Genomic DNA, 19,867 nt, shown 5'->3' on the forward strand with positions numbered 1-19,867 from the left:
ATGTATCGGCCGTTCCTTCACTGTCGCAAGGGCAACATCCTGGAACTCCCTCCCTAACAGCACAGTGGGTGCACCTACACCACCTGGGCTGCAGCGGTTCACGAAGGCAGCTCACCGCCACCTCAGGGCAATTAGGGATGGGCAATAAACTCTGACCTAACCACTGATGCTCGCATTCCCAAAATCGAAACATTTAAAAGAACAAACTTCGGAGAGAGCGTGAAGACTTTGCGAGGGATTGAGATTAGATGGGCTGAATGGCCTTTGGATAATTTTGTGAATGTTCTGTTTTATTCAGGCACGTCTCAGGCTGGTTTTGGATTGCTCGAGTTGTCTGAGAGCCAAGGCAGTGACCCCGAAATCAGTGCCAACAAGACCAGTGGGAGTGTCCGTGGCCCGGAGGAGATAAACATTGAACCCTCCAGCATTCCCTCCGAGGAGGCAGATACCGGTAGGAGGTGGTTGACCGTTGATCGGGTGAAGACTGTTGCTGCTGACGCTACTCGGGGAGAAATCCTTCTGAACCTTTCGGCCTTTCCCTTGTCAGTGTTGCAAATATTCAGTAAATCGCCAAGTCCCCAGACTGAGGCAGATATTGCATTGCTGTACGGAAGGTGGCACAGTCACGGGGTGGGTACGGAGGGGGTGGGGGTGCTGTCACGGGGTGGGTACGGAGGGTGGCACAGTCACGGGGTGGGTATGGAGGGGGGTCTGCTGTTGTGGGTTGGGTACGGGTGGGGGGTGCCTTCGCGGGGTGGGTACGGAGGGAGTGCGCTGTGCCACTGTGGGATCGGTTCTTGCCCAGGGCGGAGGGGGTGCACGCCATCTTAAGGCCTTTGGGCTCCGGTATGTCTGATCCTGAATCATTATCCACTGGGAAACGGGGCTCTCTACTTTGCTGCCCTTGTCAACCTTCTCCCCAACCAGCACCACCGAGAGTCACTGTCCGTTCCGTTCTCTTTTTGGGGGAGGGGGTTTGCTATGAGAAAATTAACTGGTGCATTTTGCATGTACAATACTGGCTTGGCTTTGTGAGGGTTTTGGAGGGAAAGGGTTTTTGTTGGAGAGGGTGACTCACTGAGGGGCGCTGGCGGTTGATGTGGCCTGTTGCTGAGCGTGATCACGGGTGGATCTGTGGCCCATGGAGGATTGTGTGCTGAGTAACTGATGGTGTTTAGGCCGGAGGTGGAATGCTACCAGATGATCTTTCCTCCCCGGGGATCGAGTGGGCGAGCCAGCTCGTGTTGGGCGACACGGTGGCACAGTGGGTTAGCACAGTTGCTTCACAGCTCCAGGGTCCCAGGTTCGATTCCGGCTTGGGTCACTGTCTGTGTGGAGTCTGCACGTTCTCCCCGTGTGTGGGTGGGTTTCCTCCGGGTGCTCCGGTTTCCTTCCACAATCCAAAGATGTGCAGGTTAGGTGGATTGGCCAGGATCAATTGCCCTTAGCCTCCAAAAAGGCTAGGAGGGGTTACTGGGTTGTGGGGATAGGGTGGAGTTGTGGGCTTAGGGATGGGCCGAATGGCCTTCTGCACTGTAGGTTCTATGGTGGAAATGGTACCGCGGTTACCGACTCTGACTGTTGCTCGATGTAGAGCTGAGTTTGAGCCCGGACGCTGTGTGTGCCGGGGACAGGATAAGTGAGTTGTTTAATGCTGCTATCTCCTGATTCCTCACAGAAGCCAATGTCCGGCCTGCCACAGGACTCCAAACAGGTGACAAAACTGGAACTGCAGCCAGCCACTCCACTGGGAGGTACGTTCGTGGGACAAAGTGTTTTAAGTGTCACCATGCAGGGGGTGGGAGGACAACTGATCTTTTTGACATCTGCATGTTTATTTTTTTTATTCCTTCGCAGGATGGGGGTGTGGCTGACTAGGCCCAGTATTTATTGCCCACCTCTAATTGCTCTCGAGAAGGTGAGCTGCCTTCTCGAACCCGCTGCAGTCCATATGGTGTAGGTACACCCACTGTGCTGTTAGGGAGGGAGTTCCAGGATTTGGCCCAGTGACAGTGAAGGAACGGCCGATAGATTTCCAAGTCAGGATGGTGAGTGACTTGGAGGGGGACGTCAGGTGGTGGGGTTCCCAGGTACCTGCTGCTCTTGTATGTGGCAGAGGTCACGGGTGTGAAAGGAGCTTTGGCAAGTTGCCCTCCTGCTAATACATACCTTGTTGGTGGTGGATGGGGTTCCAAGCAAGTGGACCTCTTTGTCACGGTGGTTGATGGTGACTTCCTCACCTGTACGTTGTGACCGGGACCTAGGGTCAGATATGTTGCTGAGTGAGGATCGTGGCAAGTCCAGCATTTATTGCCCCTGAGTAGGTGGCGGGGAGCTGGGTGGCTCACTCGGCCATTTCGGGGCGCAATTAAGAGGCCGTCCCATTGCTGTGGGCCTGGCGTGACGTGTAGGCCAGACCGGGTAAGGTCAGCAGATTTCCTTCCCTAAAGGACACCAGTGAACCGCATTTGTTTACATTCTGAATGAGAGCTTTTTATTCTCGATTCATGATATTGTGCGTGGGAGCTTGCTGTGCGCGGATTGGCTGCTGCACCTCCCTGTTGGGCAACAGCTTCAAAATGTATTTCACTGGCTGTAAAGCACTTTGGGACATTCTGGAGGTTGTGACAGGCGCTACATGAAAGACCCTGGAGTCTTTCCTCCCAACTTGAGATGTTTTGTTGCCCTCGGAACCATTAAACTGGTGACCTTATCCGGAAGGGTGCGCTCCACCTCCATTCTCACCGGAACCAGGAAGTACTGGAACTGGAGGAGGTCATTCGGCACTTCGAGACTAACCCACCAAGGCTGGTCGCCGCCTCGGCTCCTGGCTAATCCCTTAGTTAGCCAATGGAAGTCTTCTCCGCTTCGGCACCAGAATTGGCGAGAGAGAGCGAGAGGTGGTCCCAGTTTAATCATCTGATCCTTCCATCATTTTAAACACTTGAATATAGAGCCTCACTCTCCTAAACTCCAGGGTAAACAAGGCAAGTGAATGGGTCGTGTTTTGGTACCGTTCTGGGGAATTTGCAGCGCCGGACGTTCCTAATAATAATAATCGCTTATTGTCACAAGTCGGCTTCAATGAAGAGCTGTGAAGAGCCCCTAGTCGCCACATTCCGGCGCCTGTTCGGGGAGGCAGGTACGGGAATTGAACCCACGCTGCTGGCCTTGTTCTGCATTGACAAGCCAGCTGTTTAGCCCACTGCGCTAAACCACCCCCTACATATGGCCAGATGCCTCGATCGGGGTTCATTCCTCCTGGTAGACTAGCCAGGACTCTGTGCTATAGCAGAGGGCTGTCGAGGGTGGAATGTCCTTCCCAAAAGGGCAGCACGGTAGCATTGTGAATAGCACAATTGCTTCACAGCTCCAGGGTCCCAGGTTCGATTCCGGCTTGAGTCACTGTCTGTGCAGAGTCTGCACATCCTCCCCGTGTGCGCGTGGGTTTCCTCCGGGTGCTCCGGTTTCCTCCCACAGTCCAAAGATGTGCAGGTTAGGTGGATTGGCCGTGATAAATTGCCCTTAGTGTCCAAAATTGCCCTTAGTGTTGGGTGGGGTTACTGGGTTATGGGGATAGGGTGGAGGTGTTGACCTTGGGTAGGGTGCTCTTTCCAGGAGGCGGTGTGACTTGATGGGCCGAATGGCCTCCTTCTGCATTGTAAATTCTATGATAATCCATGAAAACATGACCGAATCAATCGTGGCTTTTGTAAGGAACAAATTAAATATTTGACAGCGAGTGGAATAAGGGCAGAGGACTGGAACTGGACGGACGAGTGGCTGTTCCAGATGAGCTAGCACAGACCCGATGGGCGGAATGGCCTCCTATTCCTTTAGGCTCTCTGATTGTACTGTGACCCGTGGGTGACGTCACTGTTGATCCCTGAAACCGTGGAAACGCATGGAGCAGTGGCCGCGTTCTGTTAGCTGCCAAAACATTCTGCTGGCTGAGGTGGTGGGTGAGCATCGCTTGAAATGTATTTCGGATTGCAAACCCGTGGACAGAATGGCCAGGCGATCCCGTCCGCAGGCCCTGCCAGGTGAATTGCGATGGGGTGAAGGCACTGTCTCCTGCTTCATCCGTCTCCAGGTTCCCCCCTCGAGTGATGCACCATCCTGATTCTGGTGTCTCTGCACCACGTGGTCTGCAGTGGCTCGATTTGAAGGCGCAAAGGCGGCCACTCCTATGGGGGTGGGTGTAAAAGACCCCTGGCACTACCCGGGGGGGGGGGGGGGAAGAGCTGGGAAATTTCTGCTGGATTCCTGAACCAATATCCATCCCGCGGACAGCACCGTTAAAAAAATAAATAAATAACAGCTTCTCCGGTTATTATCTCATTGCTGTTTGTGGGAGCTTGCTGTGCACAAATTGACTGCCACGTTTACAGCAATTTGCTTTCAGATAGTGACGGGGGCGCGGCGCTTAGCACTGCTGCCTCACTGCGCCAAGGTCCCAGGTTCGATCCCGGCCCCGGGGTCACTGTCCGTATGGAGTTGCACATTCTCCCCGTGTCTGCGTGGGTTTCGCCCCCACGACCCAAAGATGTGCAGGCTAGGTGGATTGGCCACGCCAAATCGCCCCTTAATTGGGGAAAAAAATAATTGGGTCCTCTCAATTTATTTTTAAAATTAAAAAAAAAAAAAAGAGATAGTGACTGCGCTACAAAAAAGTACTTAACTGGCAGCGAAGTTGGGGTTGTGACGGCCGCTATAGAAATGTAAGCCTTCCCCCTAAGCGGATTGCAGAAGTTTTAGACAAAGTCCCCTTGGGGACTGGGCTCCGGCAGTCAGTGCTGCTCGTGTTGTGAAATTAAGTTGTTAAAGACCTCTGGGTAGGTGCCTGGAGGGTTGCCCGCTGGCTCTTGCTTTCCTAATGTGTGTTAACGGCGTTCCCACCCTGGGGCTGGTGCACACCCTGTCCTATGTTTGGGAGTTCAGCGTTTGGTGTAATCAGTGTTGCAGGTCGGGCACCCCAGCTACCAGGCTGCCCACTCGCCCTGGATTGAGTTGGCGCGCAGGTTCGTGGGCTCCAGCTGCCGGCCTGGGTTCGGAGCAGTGAGTGGGCCTGACCGTCCCGATTTAATTGTTGCAGGTCGGAGGTTACGTCGAGCGTGCCCGCAGCCTCGTGCCAGGAGAAGCTGGGAGATGCCAAGGAAATGACCGCCCACTTCCTGATGCCTTCTGGACTGCGGATTGAGGAGCCCCCCTCTAATCCTGACCCGGGACATTCCGAGATCGCCCCGTCAAAGGAGGAGGCGCTGGAGCCAACGCCGTCAGGTACGTCTTTCGTAGTGTGCACACGTCCAGAACTCCATTCTCCTGCCGGGCCAGCCGCAGCTCGCTCTCTTCCCCCCCTGGAGTCAAATCCCACTCCAGGGACACGAGCGCACAATGCAGGCCGAACCTCCCGTGCAGCGTTGAGGGAGTGAGGCACCGTCAGAGGTACTGCCTGTTAAACAGAGGCTCCGGCTGCCCACTCAGCTGGCCAGGAATGGTGGTGTGTGGGGGCGTACCAGAGGGAGGGGGGCGGGGGGGGCGGTTTGCACACGGGGGGTGCGCTCAAGAGAGGGAGGTGGGGGGAAACCACATGCGGGCGGGAGGTCGGAGGAGAGGGCAGAGGGACGGAGGGAGGTGGTGGGGGTCGCGAGCGGAGGCGGGGGTGAAGGAGCAGCATCACTCCTGTTAAAAATGAGTTAGACGTCAGTATTTAGACGGAGAAGTTTTAAATGATAATAAATGGATATATGTATGAAATAGCAAAGTCTTTCAGAAGTTTTGTTTTGTATGTTTGTACCTATTGTGCAAAAACAATCTATTGTGATTTAACTCGATCAGGTGTTCTGTCAGAATGGTGGTTAAATGTGTTCTGTGACTGCAGAGCTTGGGAAAGTCTGGAAGTTACATCGACGGGAAAGGTAGATAATCAAGGTGGGGTGGGGGGTGTCAGGAATACAGAGCTGGGGTGGGAGGAGAGTTGTGTGAAGTATAAACACTGACATGGACATCGTTCAGCAAGGTGACCAGTTCCAGGTCAGTTAAACTCTGTGATGAAGCTGCAGGTTGAGCATCCCTTATCCGAAATTCCCAAATCCGCACTTTTTTTCCAAACGCCGATGTGATGTCACAAGTGGGAATAGGCCGTGACTCCCCCACGGAAATTAAAATCCGAAAAATTCCAAAATCCGACACGTACTCGGCCCCAGGCATTTTGGTTGAGGGATCTTGACCTATATTTCTGCCCTGTATTTCTGTCCTGTATTTCTGTCCTGTATTTCTGTCCTGTATTTCTCTCCTGTATTTCTGTCCTGTATTTCTCTCCTGTATTTCTCTCCTGTATTTCTCTCCTGTATTTCTCTCCTGTATTTCTCTCCTGTATTTCTCTCCTGTATTTCTCTCCTGTATTTCTCTCCTGTATTTCTCTCCTGTATTTCTCTCCTGTATTTCTCTCCTGTATTTCTCTCCTGTATTTCTCTCCTGTATTTCTCTCCTGTATTTCTCTCCTGTATTTCTCTCCTGTATTTCTCTCCTGTATTTCTCTCCTGTATTTCTCTCCTGTATTTCTCTCCTGTATTTCTCTCCTGTATTTCTCTCCTGTATTGCTCTCCTGTATTGCTGTCCTGTATTGCTGTCCTGTATTGCTGTCCTGTATTGCTGTCCTGTATTGCTGTCCTGTATTGCTGTCCTGTATTGCTGTCCTGTATTGCTGTCCTGTATTGCTGTCCTGTATTGCTGTCCTGTATTGCTGTCCTGTATTGCTGTCCTGTATTGCTGTCCTGTATTGCTGTCCTGTATTGCTGTCCTGTATTGCTGTCCTGTATTGCTGTCCTGTATTGCTGTCCTGTATTGCTGTCCTGTATTGCTGTCCTGTATTGCTGTCCTGTATTGCTGTCCTGTATTGCTGTCCTGTATTGCTGTCCAGTATTGCTGTCCAGTATTGTTGTCCTGTATTTCTCTCCTGTATTTCTCTCCTGTATTTCTCTCCTGTATTTCTCTCCTGTATTTCTGCCCTGTATTTCTGCCCTGTATTTCTGCCCTGTATTTCTGCCCTGTATTTCTGCCCTGTATTTCTGCCCTGTATTTCTGCCCTGTATTTCTGCCCTGTATTTCTGCCCTGTATTTCTGTCTTGTATTTCTGTCTTGTATTACTGTCCCGTATTACTGTCCTGTATTACTGTCCTGTATTACTGTCCTGTATTTCTCTCCTGTATTTCGCCCCTGTATTCTGCCCTGTATTTCTGCCCTGTATTTCTGTCCTGTATTGCTGTCCTGTATTGCTGTCCTGTATTGCTGTCCTGTATTGCTGTCCTGTATTGCTGTCCTGTATTGCTGTCCTGTATTGCTGTCCTGTATTGCTGTCCTGTATCGCTGTCCTGTATCGCTGTCCTGTATCGCTGTCCTGTATCGCTGTCCTGTATCACTGTCCTGTATCTCTGTCCTGTATCTCTGTCCTGTATCTCTGTCCTGTATCTCTGTCCTGTATCACTGTCCTGTATCACTGTCCTGTATAACTGTCCTGTATCTCTGTCCTGCATTTCTGTCCTGCATTTCTGTCCTGCATTTCTGTCCTGCATTTCTGTCCTGCATTTCTGTCCTGTATTTCTGTCCTGTATTTCTCTCCTGTATTTCTCTCCTGTATTTCTCTCCTGTATTTCTCTCCTGTATTTCTGCCCTGTATTACTGCCCTGTATTACTGCCCTGTATTACTGCCCTGTATTACTGCCCTGTATTTCTGCCCTGTATTTCTGCCCTGTATTTCTGCTCTGTATTTCTGTCTTGTTTGACAATGAGTCTACCTTGCCCAGTGACCATCCTCTTGCTCTTTTCCTCTTGCAGGTCGCAGCGCAGAAACCCCTGTGAGAAATGAAAGTGTTCCGTCAGCTCCTGTCGACCGTCTGCAGGTTCTTCATCTCTCTGGGCAGCAAACACTGGTACACGAGAGTCTCTCGGAGTAAGTGTGGGCAGTAACTGAGCTCGGAATACCGTCGCTGTGAGAAATCTGCCTTTGGCCCATCGATAGGGTCCGGGTGATGCTCCAGATTGAATATACCCACCCTCGTGATGAACTTCCTCCAGGGCCACGCCTGCTTTTATCTCTGTAACGTCCTCCAGCCCAACACCTCCCCAGATCTCTCTGTTCCCCCCAATACCCGGCCTCTTGCACAGGCCTGATCTCCGTTCCCCCCACTATTGGCTGTTTGGCTCGGTTGCTGGATGGCTGGTGTGGATCAGATTGGTGTCAGGAGAATAGGGTCCGATCCCCGTTCAGTCTGGGCGGGTTTATCCCAGCATGCCTGCTCCCTGCTCGCTCCATCCACTTAGTCCCACTGCCCTCTCTATTCACTCAATTCCACTGACCTCTCTCTATCCACCTGCCCCACTGCCTTGCTCGCTCTATCCACTCAGTCCCACTGCCCTGCTCGCTCTATTCACTCAGCCCCACTGCCCTGCTCGCTCTACTCACTCAGACCTACTGCCCTGCTCGCTCTATTCACTCAGTACCACTGCCCTGCTCGCTCTATCCACTCAGTCCCACTGCCCTGCTCGCTCTATTCACTCAGTCCCACTGCCCTGCTCGCTCTATTCACTCAGCCCCACTGCCCTGCTCGCTCTATCCACTCAATCCCACTGCCCTGCTCGCTCTATTCACTCAATCCCACTGACCTCTCTCTATCCACCTGCCCCACTGCCTTGCTCGCTCTATCCACTCAGTCCCACTGCCCTGCTCGCTCTATTCACTCAGTCCCACTGCCCTGCTCGCTCTATCCACTCAGTCCCACTGCCCTGCTCGCTCTATCCACTCAGTCCCACTGCACTGCTCGCTCTATTCACTCAGTCCCACTGCCCTGCTCGCTCTATCCACTCAGTCCCACTGCCCTGCTCGCTCTATTCACTCAATCCCACTGCCCTGCTCGCTCTATCCACTCAGTCCCACTGCACTGCTCGCTCTATTCACTCAGACCCACTGCCCTGCTCGCTCTATTCACTCAGTCCCACTGCCCTGCTCGCTCTATTCACTCAATCCCACTGCCCTGCTCGCTCTATCCACTCAGTCCCACTGCCCTGCTCGCTCTATTCACTCAATCCCACTGCCCTGCTCGCTCTATCCACTTAGTCCCACCGCCCTCTCTATTCACTCAATCCCACTGACCTCTCTCGATCCACCTGCCCCACTGCCTTGCTCGCTCTACCCACTCAGTCCCACTGCCCTGCTCGCTCTATTCACTCAGTCCCACTGCCCTGCTCGCTCTAGTCACTCAGCCCCACTGCCCTGCTCGCTCGATTCACTCAGTCCCACTGCCCTGCTCGCTCGATTCACTCAGCCCCACTGCCCTGCTCGCTCTATCCACTCAGTCCCACTGCCCTGCTCGCTCTATTCACTCAGCCCCACTGCCCTGCTCGCTCTATCCACTCAGTCCCACTGCCCTGCTCGCTCTATTCACCCAATCCCACTGCCTTGCTCGCTCTATCCGCTCAGTCCCACTGCCCTGCTCGCTCTATTCACTCAATCTCACTGCCCTGCTCGCTCTATTCACTCAGCCCCACTGCCTTGCTGCTCTATTCACTCAGCCCCACTGCCTTGCTCGCTCTATTCACTCAATCCCACTGCCCTGCTCGCTCTATCCACTCAATCCCACTGCCCTGCTCGCTCTATTCACTCAGCCCCACTGCCCTGCTCGCTCTATTCACTCAATCCCACTGCCCTGCTCGCTCTATTCACTCAGTCCCACTGCCTTGCTCGCTCTATTCACTCAATCCCACTGCCCTGCTCGCTCTATTCACTCAATCCCACTGCCCTGCTCGCTCTATTCACTCAATCCCACTGCCCTGCTCGCTCTATTCACTCAATCCCACTGCCCTGCTCGCTCTATTCACTCAATCCCACTGCCCTGCTCGCTCTATTCACTCAATCCCACTGCCCTGCTCGCTCTATCCACTCAGTCCCACTGCCCTGCTCGCTCTATTCACTCAGCCCCACTGCCCTGCTCGCTCTATTCACTCAATCCCACTGCCCTGCTCGCTCTATTCACTCAGTCCCACTGCCTTGCTCGCTCTATTCACTCAATCCCACTGCCCTGCTCGCTCTATTCACTCAATCCCACTGCCCTGCTCGCTCTATTCACTCAATCCCACTGCCCTGCTCGCTCTATTCACTCAGTCCCACTGCCTTGCTCGCTCTATTCACTCAGTCCCACTGCCCTGCTCGCTCTATTCACTCAGTCCCACTGCCCTGCTCGCTCTATTCACTCAGCCCCACTGCCCTGCTCGCTCTATTCACTCAGTCCCACTGCCCTGCTCGCTCTATCCACTCAGTCCCACTGCCCTGCTCGCTCTATTCACTCAATCCCACTGCCCTGCTCGCTCTATCCACTCAGTCCCACTGCCCTGCTCGCTCTATCCACTCAGCCCCACTGCCCTGCTCGCTCTATTCACTCAATCCCACTGCCCTGCTCGCTCTATTCACTCAGCCCCACTGCCCTGCTCGCTCTATTCACTCAATCCCACTGCCCTGCTCGCTCTATTCACTCAGCCCCACTGCCCTGCTCGCTCTATTCACTCAGCCCCACTGCCCTGCTCGCTCTATCCACTCAGCCCCACTGCCCTGCTCGCTCTATTCACTCAATCCCACTGCCCTGCTCGCTCTATTCACTCAGCCCCACTGCCCTGCTCGCTCTATCCACTCAGACCCACTGCCCTGCTCGCTCTATTCACTCAATCTCACTGCCCTGCTCGCTCTATTCACTCAGCCCCACTGCCCTGCTCGCTCTATTCACTCAATCCCACTGCCCTGCTCGCTCTATTCACTCAATCTCACTGCCCTGCTCGCTCTATTCACTCAGCCCCACTGCCCTGCTCGCTCTATTCACTCAATCCCACTGCCCTGCTCGCTCTATTCACTCAGCCCCACTGCCTTGCTCGCTCTATTCACTCAATCCCACTGCCCTGCTCGCTCTATCCACTCAGTCCCACTGCCCTGCTCGCTCTATTCACTCAATCCCACTGCCCTGCTCGCTCTATTCACTCAGTCCCACTGCCCTGCTCGCTCTATTCACTCAGCCCCACTGCCCTGCTCGCTCTATTCACTCAATCCCACTGCCCTGCTCGCTCTATTCACTCAATCCCACTGCCCTGCTCGCTCTATCCACTCAGCCCCACTGCCCTGCTCGCTCTATTCACTCAGTCCCACTGCCCTGCTTGCTCTATTCACTCAATCCCACTGCCCTGCTCGCTCTATTCACTCAGCCCCACTGCCCTGCTCGCTCTATTCACTCAATCCCACTTCCCTGCTCGCTCTATTCACTCAGCCCCACTGCCCTGCTCGCTCTATCCACTCAGCCCCACTGCCCTGCTCGCTCTCTTCACTCAATCCCACTGCCCTGCTCGCTCTATTCACTCAGCCCCACTGCCCTGCTCGCTCTATCCACTCAATCCCACTGCCCTGCTCGCTCTATTCACTCAATCTCACTGCCCTGCTCGCTCTATTCACTCAGCCCCACTGCCCTGCTCGCTCTATTCACTCAATCCCACTGCCCTGCTCGCTCTATTCACTCAGCCCCACTGCCTTGCTCGCTCTATTCACTCAATCCCACTGCCCTGCTCGCTCTATCCACTCAGTCCCACTGCCCTGCTCGCTCTATTCACTCAATCCCACTGCCCTGCTCGCTCTATTCACTCAGTCCCACTGCCCTGCTCGCTCTATTCACTCAGCCCCACTGCCCTGCTCGCTCTATTCACTCAATCCCACTGCCCTGCTCGCTCTATTCACTCAATCCCACTGCCCTGCTCGCTCTATCCACTCAGCCCCACTGCCCTGCTCGCTCTATTCACTCAGTCCCACTGCCCTGCTTGCTCTATTCACTCAATCCCACTGCCCTGCTCGCTCTATTCACTCAGCCCCACTGCCCTGCTCGCTCTATTCACTCAATCCCACTGCCCTGCTCGCTCTATTCACTCAGCCCCACTGCCCTGCTCGCTCTATCCACTCAGCCCCACTGCCCTGCTCGCTCTCTTCACTCAATCCCACTGCCCTGCTCGCTCTATTCACTCAGCCCCACTGCCCTGCTCGCTCTATCCACTCAGCCCCACTGCCCTGCTCGCTCTATTCACTCAATCCCACTGCCCTGCTCGCTCTATTCACTCAGCCCCACTGCCCTGCTCGCTCTATCCACTCAGACCCACTGCCCTGCTCGCTCTATTCACTCAATCTCACTGCCCTGCTCGCTCTATTCACTCAGCCCCACTGCCCTGCTCGCTCTATTCACTCAATCCCACTGCCCTGCTCGCTCTATTCACTCAATCTCACTGCCCTGCTCGCTCTATTCACTCAGCCCCACTGCCCTGCTCGCTCTATTCACTCAATCCCACTGCCCTGCTCGCTCTATTCACTCAGCCCCACTGCCTTGCTCGCTCTATTCACTCAATCCCACTGCCCTGCTCGCTCTATCCACTCAGTCCCACTGCCCTGCTCGCTCTATTCACTCAATCCCACTGCCCTGCTCGCTCTATTCACTCAGTCCCACTGCCCTGCTCGCTCTATTCACTCAGCCCCACTGCCCTGCTCGCTCTATTCACTCAATCCCACTGCCCTGCTCGCTCTATTCACTCAATCCCACTGCCCTGCTCGCTCTATCCACTCAGCGCCACTGCCCTGCTCGCTCTATTCACTCAGTCCCACTGCCCTGCTTGCTCTATTCACTCAATCCCACTGCCCTGCTCGCTCTATTCACTCAGCCCCACTGCCCTGCTCGCTCTATTCACTCAATCCCACTGCCCTGCTCGCTCTATTCACTCAGCCCCACTGCCCTGCTCGCTCTATCCACTCAGCCCCACTGCCCTGCTCGCTCTCTTCACTCAATCCCACTGCCCTGCTCGCTCTATTCACTCAGCCCCACTGCCCTGCTCGCTCTATCCACTCAGACCCACTGCCCTGCTCGCTCTATTCACTCAATCTCACTGCCCTGCTCGCTCTATTCACTCAGCCCCACTGCCTTGCTCGCTCTATCCACTCAATCCCACTGCCCTGCTCGCTCTATCCACTCAGTCCCACTGCCCTGCTTGCTCTATTCACTCAATCCCACTGCCCTGCTCGCTCTATCCACTTAGTCCCACTGCCCTCTCTATTCACTCAATCCCACTGACCTCTCTCGATCCACCTGCCCCACTGCCTTGCTCGCTCTACCCACTCAGTCCCACTGCCCTGCTCGCTCTAGTCACTCAGCCCCACTGCCCTGCTCGCTCGATTCACTCAGTCCCACTGCCCTGCTCGCTCGATTCACTCAGCCCCACTGCCCTGCTCGCTCTATCCGCTCAGTCCCACTGCCCTGCTCGCTCTATTCACTCAATCTCACTGCCCTGCTCGCTCTATTCACTCAGCCCCACTGCCTTGCTGCTCTATTCACTCAGCCCCACTGCCTTGCTCGCTCTATTCACTCAATCCCACTGCCCTGCTCGCTCTATCCACTCAGTCCCACTGCCCTGCTCGCTCTATTCACTCAGCCCCACTGCCCTGCTCGCTCTATTCACTCAAGCTCACTGCCCTGCTCGCTCTATTCACTCAGCCCCACTGCCCTGCTCGCTCTATTCACTCAATCCCACTGCCCTGCTCGCTCTATTCACTCAGTCCCACTGCCTTGCTCGCTCTATTCACTCAATCCCACTGCCCTGCTCGCTCTATTCACTCAATCCCACTGCCCTGCTCGCTCTATTCACTCAATCCCACTGCCCTGCTCGCTCTATTCACTCAGTCCCACTGCCTTGCTCGCTCTATTCACTCAGTCCCACTGCCCTGCTCGCTCTATTCACTCAGTCCCACTGCCCTGCTCGCTCTATTCACTCAGCCCCACTGCCCTGCTCGCTCTATTCACTCCGTCCCACTGCCCTGCTCGCTCTATTCACTCAGTCCCACTGCCCTGCTCGCTCTATCCACTCAGTCCCACTGCCCTGCTCGCTCTATTCACTCAATCCCACTGCCCTGCTCGCTCTATCCACTCAGTCCCACTGCCCTGCTCGCTCTATCCACTCAGCCCCACTGCCCTGCTCGCTCTATTCACTCAGTCCCACTGCCCTGCTTGCTCTATTCACTCAATCCCACTGCCCTGCTCGCTCTATTCACTCAGCCCCACTGCCCTGCTCGCTCTATTCACTCAATCCCACTGCCCTGCTCGCTCTATTCACTCAGCCCCACTGCCCTGCTCGCTCTATCCACTCAGCCCCACTGCCCTGCTCGCTCTATTCACTCAATCCCACTGCCCTGCTCGCTCTATACACTCAGCCCCACTGCCCTGCTCGCTCTATCCACTCAGACCCACTGCCCTGCTCGCTCTATTCACTCAATCTCACTGCCCTGCTCGCTCTATTCACTCAGCCCCACTGCCCTGCTCGCTCTATTCACTCAATCCCACTGCCCTGCTCGCTCTATTCACTCAATCCCACTGCCCTGCTCGCTCTATTCACTCAATCTCACTGCCCTGCTCGCTCTATTCACTCAGCCCCACTGCCCTGCTCGCTCTATTCACTCAATCCCACTGCCCTGCTCGCTCTATTCACTCAGCCCCACTGCCTTGCTCGCTCTATTCACTCAATCCCACTGCCCTGCTCGCTCTATCCACTCAGTCCCACTGCCCTGCTCGCTCTATTCACTCAATCCCACTGCCCTGCTCGCTCTATTCACTCAGTCCCACTGCCCTGCTCGCTCTATTCACTCAGCCCCACTGCCCTGCTCGCTCTATTCACTCAATCCCACTGCCCTGCTCGCTCTATTCACTCAATCCCACTGCCCTGCTCGCTCTATCCACTCAGCCCCACTGCCCTGCTCGCTCTATTCACTCAGTCCCACTGCCCTGCTTGCTCTATTCACTCAATCCCACTGCCCTGCTCGCTCTATTCACTCAGCCCCACTGCCCTGCTCGCTCTATTCACTCAATCCCACTGCCCTGCTCGCTCTATTCACTCAGCCCCACTGCCCTGCTCGCTCTATCCACTCAGCCCCACTGCCCTGCTCGCTCTCTTCACTCAATCCCACTGCCCTGCTCGCTCTATTCACTCAGCCCCACTGCCCTGCTCGCTCTATCCACTCAGACCCACTGCCCTGCTCGCTCTATTCACTCAATCTCACTGCCCTGCTCGCTCTATTCACTCAGCCCCACTGCCTTGCTCGCTCTATCCACTCAATCCCACTGCCCTGCTCGCTCTATCCACTCAGTCCCACTGCCCTGCTCGCTCTATTCACTCAATCCCACTGCCCTGCTCGCTCTATTCACTCAGTCCCACTGCCTTGCTCGCTCTATTCACTCAGTCCCACTGCCCTGCTCGCTCTATTCACTCAATCCCACTGCCCTGCTCGCTCTATTCACTCAATCCCACTGCCCTGCTCGCTCTATCCACTCAGTCCCACTGCCCTGCTCGCTCTATTCACTCAGTCCCACTGCCCTGCTCGCTCTATTCACTCAGTCCCACTGCCCTGCTCGCTCTATTCACTCAGCCCCACTGCCCTGCTCGCTCTATTCACTCAGTCCCACTGCCCTGCTCGCTCTATCCACTCAGTCCCACTGCCCTGCTCGCTCTATTCACTCAATCCCACTGCCCTGCTCGCTCTATCCACTCAGTCCCACTGCCCTGCTCGCTCTATCCACTCAGCCCCACTGCCCTGCTCGCTCTATTCACTCAATCCCACTGCCCTGCTCGCTCTATTCACTCAGCCCCACTGCCCTGCTCGCTCTATTCACTCAATCCCACTGCCCTGCTCGCTCTATTCACTCAGCCCCACTGCCCTGCTCGCTCTATTCACTCAGCCCCACTGCCCTGCTCGCTCTATCCACTCAGCCCCACTGCCCTGCTCGCTCTATTCACTCAATCCCACTGCCCTGCTCGCTCTATTCACTCAGCCCCACTGCCCTGCTCGCTCTATCCACTCAGACCCACTGCCCTGCTCGCTCTATTCACTCAATCTCACTGCCCTGCTCGCTCTATTCACTCAGCCCCACTGCCCTGCTCGCTCTATTCACTCAATCCCACTGCCCTGCTCGCTCTATTCACTCAATCTCACTGCCCTGCTCGCTCTATTCACTCAGCCCCACTGCCCTGCTCGCTCTATTCACTCAATCCCACTGCCCTGCTCGCTCTATTCACTCAGCCCCACTGCCTTGCTCGCTCTATTCACTCAATCCCACTGCCCTGCTCGCTCTATCCACTCAGTCCCACTGCCCTGCTCGCTCTATTCACTCAATCCCACTGCCCTGCTCGCTCTATTCACTCAGTCCCACTGCCCTGCTCGCTCTATTCACTCAGCCCCACTGCCCTGCTCGCTCTATTCACTCAATCCCACTGCCCTGCTCGCTCTATTCACTCAATCCCACTGCCCTGCTCGCTCTATCCACTCAGCCCCACTGCCCTGCTCGCTCTATTCACTCAGTCCCACTGCCCTGCTTGCTCTATTCACTCAATCCCACTGCCCTGCTCGCTCTATTCACTCAGCCCCACTGCCCTGCTCGCTCTATTCACTCAATCCCACTTCCCTGCTCGCTCTATTCACTCAGCCCCACTGCCCTGCTCGCTCTATCCACTCAGCCCCACTGCCCTGCTCGCTCTCTTCACTCAATCCCACTGCCCTGCTCGCTCTATTCACTCAGCCCCACTGCCCTGCTCGCTCTATCCACTCAATCCCACTGCCCTGCTCGCTCTATTCACTCAATCTCACTGCCCTGCTCGCTCTATTCACTCAGCCCCACTGCCCTGCTCGCTCTATTCACTCAATCCCACTGCCCTGCTCGCTCTATTCACTCAGCCCCACTGCCTTGCTCGCTCTATTCACTCAATCCCACTGCCCTGCTCGCTCTATCCACTCAGTCCCACTGCCCTGCTCGCTCTATTCACTCAATCCCACTGCCCTGCTCGCTCTATTCACTCAGTCCCACTGCCCTGCTCGCTCTATTCACTCAGCCCCACTGCCCTGCTCGCTCTATTCACTCAATCCCACTGCCCTGCTCGCTCTATTCACTCAATCCCACTGCCCTGCTCGCTCTATCCACTCAGCCCCACTGCCCTGCTCGCTCTATTCACTCAGTCCCACTGCCCTGCTTGCTCTATTCACTCAATCCCACTGCCCTGCTCGCTCTATTCACTCAGCCCCACTGCCCTGCTCGCTCTATTCACTCAATCCCACTGCCCTGCTCGCTCTATTCACTCAGCCCCACTGCCCTGCTCGCTCTATCCACTCAGCCCCACTGCCCTGCTCGCTCTCTTCACTCAATCCCACTGCCCTGCTCGCTCTATTCACTCAGCCCCACTGCCCTGCTCGCTCTATCCACTCAGCCCCACTGCCCTGCTCGCTCTATTCACTCAATCCCACTGCCCTGCTCGCTCTATTCACTCAGCCCCACTGCCCTGCTCGCTCTATCCACTCAGACCCACTGCCCTGCTCGCTCTATTCACTCAATCTCACTGCCCTGCTCGCTCTATTCACTCAGCCCCACTGCCCTGCTCGCTCTATTCACTCAATCCCACTGCCCTGCTCGCTCTATTCACTCAATCTCACTGCCCTGCTCGCTCTATTCACTCAGCCCCACTGCCCTGCTCGCTCTATTCACTCAATCCCACTGCCCTGCTCGCTCTATTCACTCAGCCCCACTGCCTTGCTCGCTCTATTCACTCAATCCCACTGCCCTGCTCGCTCTATCCACTCAGTCCCACTGCCCTGCTCGCTCTATTCACTCAATCCCACTGCCCTGCTCGCTCTATTCACTCAGTCCCACTGCCCTGCTCGCTCTATTCACTCAGCCCCACTGCCCTGCTCGCTCTATTCACTCAATCCCACTGCCCTGCTCGCTCTATTCACTCAATCCCACTGCCCTGCTCGCTCTATCCACTCAGCGCCACTGCCCTGCTCGCTCTATTCACTCAGTCCCACTGCCCTGCTTGCTCTATTCACTCAATCCCACTGCCCTGCTCGCTCTATTCACTCAGCCCCACTGCCCTGCTCGCTCTATTCACTCAATCCCACTGCCCTGCTCGCTCTATTCACTCAGCCCCACTGCCCTGCTCGCTCTATCCACTCAGCCCCACTGCCCTGCTCGCTCTCTTCACTCAATCCCACTGCCCTGCTCGCTCTATTCACTCAGCCCCACTGCCCTGCTCGCTCTATCCACTCAGACCCACTGCCCTGCTCGCTCTATTCACTCAATCTCACTGCCCTGCTCGCTCTATTCACTCAGCCCCACTGCCTTGCTCGCTCTATCCACTCAATCCCACTGCCCTGCTCGCTCTATCCACTCAGTCCCACTGCCCTGCTTGCTCTATTCACTCAATCCCACTGCCCTGCTCGCTCTATCCACTTAGTCCCACTGCCCTCTCTATTCACTCAATCCCACTGACCTCTCTCGATCCACCTGCCCCACTGCCTTGCTCGCTCTACCCACTCAGTCCCACTGCCCTGCTCGCTCTAGTCACTCAGCCCCACTGCCCTGCTCGCTCGATTCACTCAGTCCCACTGCCCTGCTCGCTCGATTCACTCAGCCCCACTGCCCTGCTCGCTCTATCCGCTCAGTCCCACTGCCCTGCTCGCTCTATTCACTCAATCTCACTGCCCTGCTCGCTCTATTCACTCAGCCCCACTGCCTTGCTGCTCTATTCACTCAGCCCCACTGCCTTGCTCGCTCTATTCACTCAATCCCACTGCCCTGCTCGCTCTATCCACTCAGTCCCACTGCCCTGCTCGCTCTATTCACTCAGCCCCACTGCCCTGCTCGCTCTATTCACTCAAGCTCACTGCCCTGCTCGCTCTATTCACTCAGCCCCACTGCCCTGCTCGCTCTATTCACTCAATCCCACTGCCCTGCTCGCTCTATTCACTCAGTCCCACTGCCTTGCTCGCTCTATTCACTCAATCCCACTGCCCTGCTCGCTCTATTCACTCAATCCCACTGCCCTGCTCGCTCTATTCACTCAATCCCACTGCCCTGCTCGCTCTATTCACTCAGTCCCACTGCCTTGCTCGCTCTATTCACTCAGTCCCACTGCCCTGCTCGCTCTATTCACTCAGTCCCACTGCCCTGCTCGCTCTATTCACTCAGCCCCACTGCCCTGCTCGCTCTATTCACTCCGTCCCACTGCCCTGCTCGCTCTATTCACTCAGTCCCACTGCCCTGCTCGCTCTATCCACTCAGTCCCACTGCCCTGCTCGCTCTATTCACTCAATCCCACTGCCCTGCTCGCTCTATCCACTCAGTCCCACTGCCCTGCTCGCTCTATCCACTCAGCCCCACTGCCCTGCTCGCTCTATTCACTCAGTCCCACTGCCCTGCTTGCTCTATTCACTCAATCCCACTGCCCTGCTCGCTCTATTCACTCAGCCCCACTGCCCTGCTCGCTCTATTCACTCAATCCCACTGCCCTGCTCGCTCTATTCACTCAGCCCCACTGCCCTGCTCGCTCTATCCACTCAGCCCCACTGCCCTGCTCGCTCTATTCACTCAATCCCACTGCCCTGCTCGCTCTATACACTCAGCCCCACTGCCCTGCTCGCTCTATCCACTCAGACCCACTGCCCTGCTCGCTCTATTCACTCAATCTCACTGCCCTGCTCGCTCTATTCACTCAGCCCCACTGCCCTGCTCGCTCTATTCACTCAATCCCACTGCCCTGCTCGCTCTATTCACTCAATCCCACTGCCCTGCTCGCTCTATTCACTCAATCTCACTGCCCTGCTCGCTCTATTCACTCAGCCCCACTGCCCTGCTCGCTCTATTCACTCAATCCCACTGCCCTGCTCGCTCTATTCACTCAGCCCCACTGCCTTGCTCGCTCTATTCACTCAATCCCACTGCCCTGCTCGCTCTATCCACTCAGTCCCACTGCCCTGCTCGCTCTATTC

At 55.6% G+C, this 19,867-nt stretch overlaps 1 protein-coding gene across 1 annotated transcript in view; it reads left to right on the forward strand.

Annotated features, from left to right (window-relative positions):
• tp53bp1 (tumor protein p53 binding protein, 1) overlaps positions 1–19,867 on the forward strand; it is a 294,166-nt gene that overhangs the window by 45,777 nt on the left and 228,522 nt on the right. The window contains 4 exon segments of the mRNA XM_072492591.1: positions 299–451; positions 1,679–1,754; positions 5,096–5,280; positions 7,837–7,951. Coding sequence (XP_072348692.1) covers positions 299–451; positions 1,679–1,754; positions 5,096–5,280; positions 7,837–7,951 — 529 coding nt within the window.

This window comes from Scyliorhinus torazame, chromosome 30 (assembly GCF_047496885.1).
Source record: "Scyliorhinus torazame isolate Kashiwa2021f chromosome 30, sScyTor2.1, whole genome shotgun sequence".
In the NCBI taxonomy this organism is placed as follows: Eukaryota; Metazoa; Chordata; class Chondrichthyes; order Carcharhiniformes; family Scyliorhinidae; genus Scyliorhinus; species Scyliorhinus torazame.